Source organism: Peromyscus leucopus, chromosome 23, assembly GCF_004664715.2.
Source record: "Peromyscus leucopus breed LL Stock chromosome 23, UCI_PerLeu_2.1, whole genome shotgun sequence".
Taxonomy (NCBI): domain Eukaryota; kingdom Metazoa; phylum Chordata; class Mammalia; order Rodentia; family Cricetidae; genus Peromyscus; species Peromyscus leucopus.
Genome location: NC_051082.1, coordinates 33,631,702 through 33,645,469, shown reverse-complemented (window position 1 = coordinate 33,645,469; position 13,768 = coordinate 33,631,702). Strand labels below are relative to the sequence as shown.

The 13,768-nt window shown below is 50.2% G+C and overlaps 1 protein-coding gene across 1 annotated transcript in view; it reads right to left on the bottom strand.

The window, feature by feature from the left end:
- LOC114699154 (WD repeat-containing protein 49-like) overlaps window positions 1-12,105 on the bottom strand; it is a 48,924-nt gene extending 36,819 nt beyond the window's left edge. Inside the window, exons 1-3 of the mRNA XM_028878077.2 lie at window positions 11,872-12,105; window positions 9,192-9,297; window positions 737-888 (exon numbers count right to left, since the gene is read on the bottom strand). Coding sequence (XP_028733910.2) covers window positions 737-888; window positions 9,192-9,297; window positions 11,872-12,044 — 431 coding nt within the window. The 5' untranslated portion in view covers window positions 12,045-12,105. The remainder of the gene's footprint in view (window positions 1-736; window positions 889-9,191; window positions 9,298-11,871) is intronic.
- Window positions 12,106-13,768: the final 1,663 nt, after the last annotated feature.

Sequence of the window (13,768 nt, the reverse complement as noted above, 5' to 3'; positions counted from 1 at the left end):
GTGACAGCAGAAAGGCTTAGTTCGGGCCGGGCAGAGTCGGGCAAGGACCTGGAGCCAGCGGATGTCAGTGTGCGGTGTCCTCTCCGAGGGTAAGACCAGCCAGGGACAGCCCAGGCAGGGCAGAGGTGGAAGAGAAGGCAGGGGACCACAGATTCTTTGTCAAGGAGGCAATGGTGTCATAGCTGGGGGCTGGAGTAGGGTGTGGGGGTCTCAAGGAATCTAGAACACACGTGGGATCGAAGAGACTCCACTCTCAAGGCATGACAGGCCCCGGCACTGGGGAAGAGAATCCTCGGAGGTCCCCGTTCCAGCTCTGTCTTGTCACTGGGCGTGTGTGCTCCGTGTATGGCTAGCTTGTATGGATAGGGGTTCTAAGACGTGGGGCAGGGCAGAAGCGGTGGCCCTGTGGGAATGCCAGACCCCCAGATCTTTGCTCAGCTTCTGCCTTTGGATCTGGCTTCTGCTCCCATATAATGAATCTTTAAGTACCACAGGCTTAAGGCCGGTGGATGGGACAGGCCCAAGGTGAAGTCAATTCTGGAAAGCTCAGGTTGCTCCTGTGTTGCTAGCGGGAATGTTAAAAGGTCCTCATCAAATATAAGCTGAAGGCCCGGGGATGCAGTTTCAGAGCGTGGGACATGAAGGGCAGAGCCCTGAGTAGAACATTGACTGGAATTCTCTAGCACCCTCTGGAACATTCTGCACACAAAACTCAGACAGATAGCCCCGTCCGTACCCTACTTTCAGGTGAAGAAAAGCCAGGGCATCTGTGGCCACACACAGGGCTCTAGGTCCAGCGAGGTAGAGGCAGGCTGCCAGTTCGCCCTTGAGGCCACTGGCTTTGGAAGAGGCTGTAAAGCAGCAGCCGTGGGTCTCCAGATCCCAGATCTGTGGAGGGAATGGGGGAAAAGTAAGAGGCTTTGCTTTTCCTTCTTCTTGTCCCTTTAGATAGATCCCCTACGTAGCCCAGGCTGGTCTCCGACTCTAAAGCCTGTGTGGGTCACACACTCAGGTAGTCATAACGTTTTGTCCATTTGTTGTTCTTCCTCAGCTGTTGCCTGATGTGGGGTCTGGCTTGACTTGGCCAAGTCTAAACTCTATGTCCACCCCTGCCAGAAGTCGAAATGCTGAAAGGAGTCCTTCCCCCATCATTTTGGTGAAGGAGACAGCAAGGCCTGGTCCCCTCAATCATGGGAGTATGAAAGGTGACCAGAGAGAAGGGACAATTGTGACCACGAGTCGCTAGGCTCTATTCTTCCCACAAGGAAATGCCCAGTCGCCCCCTTCTCCCTGGACCCAGCTCCCATGTGGAGCTGATGACATGGATCTGATTAGTGGAACCTTGATAATCAAACCTGTTTCTAGTTTTTTTTTGTTTGTTTTTTGTTTTTATGTGCATTGGCGTTTGGCCTGCATGAAGATGTCAGGCACGCTGGACTGGGAGTTACAGACAGCTGTGAGCTGCGATGTGGGTGCTGAGAACTGAACCCAGGTCCACTCCAGCCCCCTGTTCCCAGTTCTTAATACAAGAATACACCACCAACCAAGTCATCGGGCAGATATTGGGAGGACACGGGGAACAGACTCCTGTGTGGCTGTTGTTGGAGGACGTAACAACCCAGTGCCCATCTCCCTGGAGTTCCACCTGACACCTGGGCGGCCTCACACAGTTTCCTCCCAGCTCTTTCCCTCAGTGCCGTTCGCAAAACAGAGAGACAACACTGCCTACTTCATAGTGCTGCTTGGAGAAGTCAGAAAACTGATTAAAGACAAGAGTGCTTAGAGAAGTGGGTAAAATACAGTAACGGTACAACATGCGTAGAATAACCCCGCTGTCAATCACCGTCAGGCTTGTAAGCCACGCCGTAGCTCTGGCGTTCTATTAGCAGACTGCGACCTGGTGAGGGCTGCAGGAGCTAAGAGGAGCAGCAGGGGCCAAGCCCCAAACTGGGGAGACCATGACTGTCACGGGGGCTGGCTGCCCCACGTGCTGACACCGCACCCACCATGTGTCAGCTACTTTGAGTCCTGGTTTCCTTCACTTTGTGTCCCGGGTGAATTGCTACCCTCCCTTCAAACGGTAACTAACCCCGGTGCCTCAGGATGGGGATCCATTTGGAAATGGGGTTGTCGCGAGACAGAAGCAGTGAATGAAGATGAGGCCGTCCTGGAGCAGGCTGGACTCCTACACCATGGGGGACTTTGCAGGAAGAGGAGAGTTAGGGAGAGATGTACAGCGGGAAGACGGCACATGGAGATGATGGTAGAGGTCGGGGCGGTGGATCTGCAACCAAAGAACACCACGATTGCCAGAAGACTACCAGGAGGTAGGCAGGGCCTGGGTCCAACCCACCCTCACAGCCCTCCAAAGGACCCAACCCACCCGACACCTTGGTCTCGGGCTCTTAGCCTCTGGACTATAAGCCAGTACATTTCTGTTATTTATCCCCTTCTGTCTCTGGTACATTGTTATGGCTACTCATGTGAGTCAGCTTTCTATCACCATATGAATGCCTTCAAAACTAAACGTAGAGAGAGGAAGGTCTCTTTTGACTCATAGCTCCAGAGGATCCAAGCCACAGTCTTGGTGGCCTTGCTGCTTTTAGGCCTGTGGCAGAGCAGCGCCTCCTTGGCAGGGGCATGGGACAGGGGGGTGGCACACAGAACTGCTCACCCTATGGCCAGGTAGCAAGAGAACAAGTAGGGGACAGGGTCTCCCCATCCCCTTCCAGACCATGCTCGCAACAACCTGAAGAGCTCCCATGAGGCTTCTTAGAGGTTCCACCACCTCCCCCTCGTTCCGTGCTGGCGACTAAACCTCTAATACTCAGGTCATTGACCCAAACTACTGTACAGCCTCTCAAACTAGTGCTCTTGATCTCTCTTTATTGGTTATTTTCATGGACATGTGTTAAGTCTGTGTATGTGCATGTAACTGAGGTTAGAGGCATCCCCTGGAATGGAGTTACAAGCAGTTGTAAGCTGCCTGATGGGGGTGCTGGGAATTGAACTCAGGTCCTCTGTGTGAAGAATACATGTTCTTAACCACTGAGCCGTCTCTGCAGCCCCAAACTAGCGCTCTCTTACAGACTTCGGGAGGCAGAGGTTATCGGTTGACTCCAAGAGAAGTTCAGAATTTACAGGCTAAGAAGTAGCCAAGACAGGAAACTCTAACAAGAGTGAGCTCATGAGCAGACACTGGGCAGAGCAGTGTCTTCTCCTTGGCTCAGCTGCCAGACACCAGCCGTCTGAAGTCCTGGTCTCTTAAGCTGCGCTCCAGTCCTTTCAATTTACACTCGGCTTACTTTCCATGTGTTCCACAGTCTGAGCTGTTAGCATACGGGCCCTCCCTGGATCCAGCCCGTCCCTGGATGCCTGTGGCGCTGTGCCTCCTGTGAAGCCAGCATGGGGCCCCGGTGTTGACTCCCTGTGGAAAGGGCGGCCCCAAGAGTGGCTTGCATGAGGGTCAGCCCCTCCCCTCTCTCTGCGGCCAATCCGTTGGCGCACGCTCATTTTGCTGGGTGGAAGGTTGACCCGCACAGTCATTATCAGCTCCCCTGTTGTGGGAAGAACTTTTTCTCCCCCATTTCTTCTCACTTCCTGCTGTGAGGTGCCATGATTTGAACGTGCTTCTGAAAGTCTCTGTTGCAAGCTCAGCCCCTCAGTTTATATGTCAATGGTGTCTAAAGGTAGGCAACTGGGGTTCGGTGAGGTCATGAGGATAGGGCTCCCATGGTGGAGTTCGTGGCTCCATAAGGAGAGAAAGAGAGAGGTAGGGGTAGCTTGGTGGTGCCCACCTGGAATGTGTGAGACCATGGGCTCCCGGGTGGGCACCTAAAAATGTATTGAAAAGCCAGGAAGAAGAGAGACCTAAGCGAGCACATTTGTCCTGCCTGACCATGCGATGCCCCTCCCTGTAGTGACGAAGCAAGAAGACCCCAATGAGATGCCAGGGTCACCCTCTTGGATTTCCTAGCCTTAGAACCGTGACCCAAATGAACCTGGGCCCCTTTGTAAATTGATTTGTCTCAGGTATTTTGTTACAGCACCAGGAAATGGACTAATGCACAAGGTTCCCGAGAGGAACACAGGAAATTCTGGACTCTGGGAATTCATCTCAGGTAGGATGAGTTGGTGCCTGAGACCCGGGAAGGAAAGGAGGGGAGGCACTAGTTACATAGAAGTTCAGACTGAGTCATCAAATTGGCATCAAATTCCCTGTCACACACACACAGGGGACGTGAAGGAGAACAGCTCTCCACAGCAGGAGCTCAGGGGAGGTCAACATCCACTGAGAAGCAGAAGTGAGAGGCTTGGGCAGAGGCCCACTTCTGAAGCCAGCTGCTCACCAGTTCACCCAGTGACTTTCTTTCTGTGGCCAGCAAGGCTTCTGGGGCACTCACCCGACTGAATTTCACCCACGTCTCTTGGGCTGAAATCAGCCTCACCTAGCAGCACCACCGTGCGGCGAGCCCGGTGTATCCACTGCCTCTAGCAAGGTCACTTACTCTGCAAGGTGGGTCTTTCTCCCATATCGGGAAGGAGTAAAACACTCCAGAATTAACTCCATTTGGGATTGAGTGATCCACCCAGGTCATCTGGCTTGTGTGGCTTCCGAGTTTAAACTCAGGATTGCGTGTCTCCAAAGCTTTCTGTCACCCTCTCCTGAATCCACATCTTCTCATCCATTTGCAGGGATTGTTGCTGGGAAGAGGGCCACCAATTAAGGTGTGCACCACTTCCCATTCACCCATCATGGCCGTGAACTTGGCACGGACTGTAAGAAGAGGTGGCTGGAGTTGGAAGGGGGCAGCAGCGTCCTCTTTGCCTGCCTCTTGGCCTTGGATGAAGAGGGTGGGGCCTCGGACTGGAGAGGCACCAGCCCTTGGATGGGAGCACACACTCACAGAGGTGCTGGGTTAACATGGACAGAAATAAACCTATTGTCTTAGCCTAGAGAAAACCTGGCATGTGCTTAAGAGAGGTTCCCATGTTATGCCAGCTAGCACGCCACGCTGTCTTCCCTAGAAAAAAAAATAACTTTCCCCAAATTCTAATGCCAGTTGATAAAAGACAGCCCTGTCTGTGGCTTGTAGCGTCACATTTATAGACTACCAAGTGAAAAAGGCAATCTAGATCTGTCACTGTATTCCCCGTTAGAGAATGCCAGAAGACAGCAGCCTCCTGAAATGTTTGTATGTCCCCATGATTTGGAGGAGTAAAATATTTGGGCTGAAAAATAATTCAAAGACGGAAGACTCTCTGCTCAGGCCTGCTAGGCATCGAGCGGTTTGTCTCCTACTTGATTAGCTGTTATCCGATAGGCATAGCACTGTCTGAAATAACTTACACACCATATTTCCAAGATGGGATTTCAATATATTTTTAAACACACATTGGGAAGCTATTCAATATGCCTGACTCATCGCGGGCGAGATGCTAATCTTGTAATCACGAGTTGAGATTGGAAGAACATGGAGAGGCGATGGGAGAAGAAAATAGGGTGGAAGTCATGTCCCCACATACAAAATTATGATTATCCGAGAGCCGCAAGATTCAAAGGGGGGGGGGGGGAGAAACTCATTAAAAACTCGGAGTCCTCCACACGGTGACTTTGGATGAAGCCTTTAGATGAATTCGATTTTCAAAGTAAATCAAACAGTGGAGTTCCTAAATCTCATCATTTCATTCAAGTTTGCTCAGAGGATTGAATGGCTTGCGCTTGGGCCCCAGCTACCGTGCTGGCTGCCCTCTCCACACCTGGTTGTATAGAAATAGAACCGCTTTCAACCTCACCGCAGGGCGGAGCATGCTCACTGCAGGGCGGACCATGCTCACCGCAGGGCGGAGCATGCTCACTGCAGGGCGGACCATGCTCACTGCCCGGGAGCCATCTTGGACCCACACAGAGAAGTCTTAGCACATCACAGGCCCCGCACACAGTCTTTGGCGGACTTTTCCCCTCCCCTGCTCACTCTTAACTCTTTCCGTCATCTTTCCCAGCCTGGAGTTGAAGAGTCTATCTCAACGCTAATAACGCCTGATTTTGTACCACCAGCCCCGCCACACCCCCGAAGCTCAGGTTGACCCTGCCCAACACATCCAAAGTCTCGCTCCTGGTCTTAACGCCCCTCGTTTGCCATGCTCCCGGTCTCACATTTCGGCTTAGATTCCAAATCTTGGTGGCCCTCTTGAGTCTTCTCTGGCCTCACTCCCTTAATTACTTTTTTTTTATTGAAATATAACTCACATATCACAAACTTCACATTTCTAATGTTCAATTTGGGGGGCTTCAGCATGGCCACAGAGCTACATAGCTGTGATCACTCACTATCTGATGGCAGCGTGTCCCATCAGCCCCTCAGGAGCCGCATGCCCATAGCCAATCCGTACTCTGTCCACACTTTAGTCCCTGGTTTCTTCTGGATGCTTTCATACAAACGGAGGAAGCAAGACAAGATGTGGCTTTCTGTGACTTTTATCCAACATCAGGCCTCCAAGGTTCGCCCACGTTATAATGTAGACCGGGGATTCTTTTGCTCACACACACTGCTTTTTATTTTATTTTTACCACTGACTAGTTGGTGGGCACTTGAGTCACATCTGCCTTTTAGCCATGATAAATCATGCTGTTCTATGCATTGATAAGTACATTTTTGAGGACTGCATGCTTTTAGGTTCTCTTGGGCATATCCCTGGGGGTGGAAGCTCTGAGTCACACGTTAACTGTTTACCACTCAAGAACTGATAAGATGATTTTTTTTAAAAAATGGCACTTTTTGATACCAATACGTAGAGGTTTCAATTTCTTCTCATCCCATCAGCATATCGTATCAGTCTCTGGTATTTTGTTTTTTACTTTTAGCCATCCTTGTGGGTGTGAAGTAGTATCTTATTGTGGTTTTGGTTTTCATTTCCCCATGACTATAATGTTGAGCATGTTATGCCGTGATTGGCCACTCTTGAGGAAATGTCTATTCAAATCTTTTGCCAATGTTTCAACTGGCTATCAGGACTTTTATTACTAAGCACTAAAAGTGCTTTATATTCTCGATGCAAGTTCCTTATCAGGCATATGGTTTGCAGTATCCCTTCTCTTATGTAAGTTATCTGTTTCTCGTATTAATGATGCCCTATGAAGCACAGATGTTTTTAATTTTGATAAAGCCTGATTTATTTTCTTTTGTTTCTTGAACTTTTGATGGCATTTCTTCGAAACTAATGCCTAACCCAAGGTCACGAAGTTCTCTCTCTCTCTCTCTCTCTCTCTCTCTCTCTCTCTCTCTCTCTCTGGACAGAATCTCTCACCTCCTACTAATTTAGTCCAAATCCCCACCCTGTGGCCATCAACCGGGCAGTAAAGTGGGCAGATGGATTGGGAAGCCTGGCCACACCCTCTGAAGAAGCAAGAGTGAGGGTGGAAGAAGGGAGGAGGCAGGCAGACTGTTTCTGCATAAAAACCAACAAACCAACCCAGCACACTGCAGAGATCACAGACCCAGCACACTACGGAGGTCACAAACCCAGCACACCACAGAGGTCACAAACCCAGCACACTGCAGAGATCACAAACCCAGCACACCACAGAGGTCACAAACCCAGCACACCACGGAGGTCACAAACCCAGCACACTACAGAGGTCACAAACCCAGCACACTACGGAGGTCACAGACCCAGCACACTGCGGAGGTCACAGACCCAGCACACTACGGAGGTCACAAACCCAGCACACTACAGAGGTCACAAACCCAGCACACCACAGAGGTCACAAACCCAGCACACCACGGAGGTCACAAACCCAGCACACTACAGAGGTCACAAACCCAGCACACTACGGAGGTCACAAACCCAGCACACTGCGGAGGTCACAAACCCAGCACACTGCAGAGGTCATAAACCCAGCACACCACAGAGGTCACAAACCCAGCACACTACGGAGGTCACAAACCCAGCACACTGCGGAGGTCACAAACCCAGCACACTACGGAGGTCACAAACCCAGCACACTACGGAGGTCACAAAACCAGCACACTACAGAGGTCACAAAACCAGCACACTACAGAGGTCATAAACCCAGCACACTACAGAGGTCATAAACCCAGCACACCACAGAGGTCACAAACCCAGCACACCACAGAGGTCACAAACCCAGCACACTACAGAGGTCACAAACCCAGCACACTACAGAGGTCATAAACCCAGCACTCCACAGAGGTCACAAACCCAGCACACCACAGAGGTCACAAACCCAGCACACTACAGAGGTCACAAAACCAGCACACTACGGAGGTCACAAACCCAGCACACTACAGAGGTCACAAACCCAGCACATTACGGAGGTCACAAACCCAGCACACTACAGAGGTCACAAACCCAGCACACTGCAGAGGTCATAAACCCAGCACACTGCAGAGGTCACAAACCCAGCACACCACAGAGGTCACAAACCCAGCACACCACAGAGGTCACAAACCCAGCACACTACGGAGGTCACGGGACAGCCATAGACAGGATGTTCAGTAGACAAGACAAACAAAGCAAAACCGTGAGGCCACTGCCTCCATCTAAATCGGAAGTGTTTAGGTTCTGAGGCTCATGGGTATCAGTCCAGGAAGGTGTGTGTGCCCAGTGTGTATTGTGAAATAAGAGCCAGCCATTGACGGCAAGGGGCAGAATTCTCAGCTCTGCTTCTCTATCTTCCAGACATATGAGGAAATGATAGGGACAAGGACCATCTGGACCATGTGCAGGCAGGGCAGGGTTCTCCATGCTGGAAGGGCTACATACCACCAGCATGGAGAGTTCCATAGCAATCAACTGCTAGTGCACAGACTCAGACACACCCACAAACACACACACATATGCATTCATATATACACACACATACACATATACACAGAGACAGGCAGACACTTATGTAGACACACACACACATACATACACATATACACACCCCTCCTAAAGCAAATGCGCACATCTGAACCCTGCATGAGCCTTTGTCAAGGCAGAGCTCCTCACATCGCCAAAGATGGAGATGGGAGGCTGAGGCAGGAGGATTGTGTGGGAGTTGCAGGCCATTCTGGGCTGCAGTGGGAGACCATATTTCAAAAAGAAATATATAAACACACAAGCAAACTAGTGGATAAAATCCGCCTAAAAGGTGCACGCATGGGAACAGGAGCGAGACTGACCTTGACAGAGCTGTCCGCAGACATGGAAAACACTTTGTTTTCTTCAGAAGATACGTGTACATAGACCACAGGAGCCATGTGGCCTCTCAGCGTACCTGTTGGTTTTCTAGAAAGAAAAGAACACATGAAGACAAAGCCATTCTATCTGCTGTTCCTATTTTTTATTTTTTAATGTAAAACTTGGATCTGGCCGTTCTATTCAGCCCGGAGGAGGCTTCTGCTTCCCTCTGATATTACACAAGTATATATTTCGTGTAATAAAAGGACGGAGGCAAAATAATAAGCAGCTTTAGCAACAGAACTTGGGGTGAGAGGAAGCCTGGGGCTCCGCTTCTCCAGCTGCTAACAATAGTTGTATAAAAGGAACAACAAGCAAGGAAGAGCCTGAGGCGGGGCTGCCGTGGACTCCGGGGCACCCGGGCACTTTCTCTAGGCCTGAGTGAACAGAGTTAAAATCCCGGCTTTGCAATATAAAGCTGTGCTAAAGCGCCCTTGCAGGACGTCATGGCTGGATACTCCGGGAGGGTCAAGAGATGGAGAGAAAAGAAGCCTGGCTGAGGCCAAGGGAGAGCACATGCCTGCTTTTAGCCATAACAGGAACAGGCAGAAAACTGCCTCTCGTTTTTATTACGTCTCTTGCATTGCTCTGAGTCTTTTTATTGGTTTTTTTTCTTTTTTCAGTCTTCATTATCACCCTAGAGAGTGAGAATCTTGTCACCATTATACATGGGAAAATTGAGTCCGTTGCAGGTGGTTAGGAGAACCTCCCAGCCGGGAAGTCATAGAGACATAATCAGATTCAATACCCACTGTCCCTCACAGCCCTGGCTATTACCTGTGCCATGGATGCCAAAGAAAGTGGCCCAGACAGGAACCTGGGCATAGCCTACGTGATTCGTGCTCACCCGAACCAAAAGACCAAGTGGGTCCCCTCCTCCCCACTCTCCAGTCCTCAGCAATTCCCTGGGGAATGACAGGCCTGCCTATGGGGCTTCAGGACCGTCACTGAGGCCCAAGACGACAGATGGATTCCAGACATCACTACACAGTGGGTCTCAATACACAATCAAGACGGTGGAACTGGAGAGAAAGCGTTCTCTCCATGGCTCGGTGGAGAAAGCGCTTGCTGGGCAAGCAGCGGGCGCGAGGGGTGGAGTTCAGACCCCCAGAAATGTGGGGTGGGAGGGGCAGGCTGCTTGTGCTTCCTGCACTCAGAAGGCGGAGACAGAGGATTCCCCTGAAAGGACGAGGTGGTTTAACCCTAACCCCGAGGAGCTAGACCAGGGGTAACAACAAACTCCGGGTTCGACTGAGAGACTCTGCCGCAGTGACTGGGGTAGAAGGTGGCTGCAAACCCCTGCCTTTGCGTTCCGATGCTGCGAGAAACACTGCAATCAAAAGCAAAGTCAGGGAGAAGAGGCTTTATTTCAGCTTACAACTCCCAGGTCACGCTCCATCGCTGACGGAGGTATCTTCTCCACTGAGTTTCTTTCCCCCCGAGTGACTCTAGTTGATGTCAAGTTGACAAAAATCCCAATCAGCACAATCAGGCAACCACACACACGTGCACAAGCTCTCACATAGACACGGCAACATACACACACACACACACACACACACACACACACACACACACACGCGCGCACACACCACACACCTATGACAAGACTGAAGTGAATAAAACCTGAAGTGTCCCCGAAGGCTTGCTCAGAAGGGTCTACTGTGTGACGCGCACGCCCGGCCCAAAGCATGTGACAAGATCCCACTGAGGGGGTGATCCCACTGAGGGGGTGATAGCCCCGAACCTTCCCTGGCTTTTTGTTGGGTTCCCCAGGACCCAGTCCCTTACAGAGCAGTCCTGGCTTCCTTGTGTCAATCACACTTGTTCTCTTAGGTTAATTCTGTTAAAACGCAGGCAGGGTAGAGTTCTGATGGGACTAAACCCCATGCCCTCAGGAGACCGCTGGGGCCCCTGCTGTGAGGCCACGCTAAGCATACACTCGCTGCACACAATCTCGCAATCTCGGGCCACTCTGCTGCTGATCATGGTCCCTTGAAGGCAAGATGCCACTAGACAAGAGGGAGTCACACTGAGATCCGGGTGAGTGACACCCCGTGGTCCTTGCGTCGTTGTAAAGTGTTTACATGTGTTTTGTTTTGCTTGAGATGTGGTCTCTCTATGTAGCCCAGGCTGGCCTTAACCTTCCTAAGTGCTGGCATTACAGTCATGCCCACCATGTCCTGCTGGGATTTACTTTTCACATTAGTTACAATGAAAAAGTTTTAAATTGTGTGTGTGTGTGTGTGTGTGTGTGTGTGTGTGTGTGTGTGTATACACGGATGTTTTGCCTGCATGTGTATCTGTGTACTGTGCATGTATGTGAAGGCCAGAAGAGGGAGTCGGATCCCATGGGACTGGAGTTATAGATGATTTTGAGCAATCATGTGGGTGCTGGGAATAGAACCTGGGTCCTCTGGACAAGTAGCCAATGCTATTAACCACTGAGCCATCTCTGCAGCAGCCCCTATAGTGAACTTTTAGAGGCTGGAAACAGAAATGTTCCAGGCTTTGTGTGGGAGAGATTAATTTTGGACAGACAATTCTCCTAGGGAATCCCCAGTCACATTTTCATTACTTTCCTACCTCACTGGTACTCTCGTTAGGGGAAAGACAACTTACCCTGGCAGGTAAGGATTCCAGACCCTGATGATTCGATCCACCCCACCTGTCACCAGCAGGTTTTGTCTCCTGCAGAAGGAGAACGCCTTGACTCCTTTATGGATGCGGAACACGGTGTGATCACATGCTGCTCGCCTTTGGGGCGGAGCAAAGGATGCTGGGCTTCTCCCCATCCTGCTAGTCTTCCCAACATTCCTTGTTTCTTTCAGCTTTTCCTTGACATTTGTTGCTCCCATAGTGAACCCTAAAAATATTCACAGGAAAACAAGACACAGTTTCTTAATGAGATCGCTCAATTCCCTCACAGCCCGCTGTTTTTATTAAGGTCCCAGACTTGTTCTCGGTAATGACGTAGGCATTTTCTTTCATCCCCAGGGTTAAACTCCAGACAGCCAGAAGATAAACGTGACATAAGAAAAGACTCTTCTCACTTTTCTGAAAAGGGACATGAAACACCTGGGAGGGCAGAGGTACCAGGAAGGCTATTTGCCTTTTCGGCTTTCATTGCCTGTGGCCCGGCCCCGCCTTTTGTTTGAGTCTTTCAGAGGCTCAGTGGTGTAAGCCCATCCATGCCCATCTTACCTAAGAAGCCTTGTCTAGAAAGCACAGAGCACTGGCCATCCAGAAAACATCGAGCTGTCCTGGAGAGACGGCTCAGCACCTAAGAGCACAGGCTGCTCTTCCAGAGCATCAGTTTGATTCCCAGCACGCACATTGCCTTAGAGACCCCGAGATGTTGGAGATGCCAGAGCCATGGGCTACCTGCCCAGGAGAGCTGCTTACAGAGAGTGGAACCAGCCCAGGAGAAACAAGTGTGCTGCAGTCAACAAAGCTGAAAGGAGATGGAGATCTGAAGAGCATTTTGACAACAGAGGAGGAGATGCGGAATTTGAAGTTCACCCACCCCACCTGGTTTTTGGTCTCAACTTTGGCCCAGTTCCTCACTATGCTCCCTTCCCTACATTTTGGAACAGTAATGTATATCCTGTGCCATTGAATGTTGGAAGTATGTGATCTGCTTTTTGATTTTGATTTTACAGGGGATTACAGTTAAGAGATTGTATGAATCTTAGAAGAGACTTTGAACTTTAGACTTTTAAATAAGTTTGAGACTGTGATGGACTATGGGGACTTTTGACACTGGACTGAATGCATTTTTGCATTATGATATGGTTACAAGTCTTTGGGGGCCAGGGAGTAGAATGTGGTGGTTTGAAATAAAATGCCCCCCTAAAAGGAGTGGCACTATTAGGAGGTGTGACCTTGTTGAAGTAGGTGTGGCCTTGCTGGAGTAAGTGTGTTACTGTAGAGGTGGGCTTTGAGCTATCTTTTGCTCAAGTTTCCCTCAGTGTGACACTCAGTCTACTTTCTGTTACCTACAGATCAACGTGTAGCATGCTCCTTCTCCAGCACCATGTCTGCCTGCACACTGCCATGCCTCCCCACCATGATGATAATGGACTGAACCTCTGGAACTGTAAGCCACCGCCTCAGTTAAATGCTTCCTTTATAAGAGTTGCCATGGTCATGGTGTCTCTTCACAGCAATAGAAACCCTAACTGAGACAGTGGCTCACCATCACCTGTAACTCCAGTTCCGGGAATCTGATGCCCTCTCTGGCCTCCACAGGACATGGCATGAACATGGTGCACAGACAGTAGGTAGACAAAACACCCATATACATAAAAACCAATTTAAAAATTGCAAAGAAAATCGCAGAAGGAAGTACTGAGCCTGGGAACGTCTGGAACTACACTGAAGTGTGCTGAGAACCCATCGGCTCCATCAAGCAGCCAGGCAATTGCTCCCTACACTGATTTGGACAGATATGTTCAGCAGAATGATTGGTTGATTTATGAATCTCTTCAATAGGATCCAAATGGCGGCCTCAGTGTCC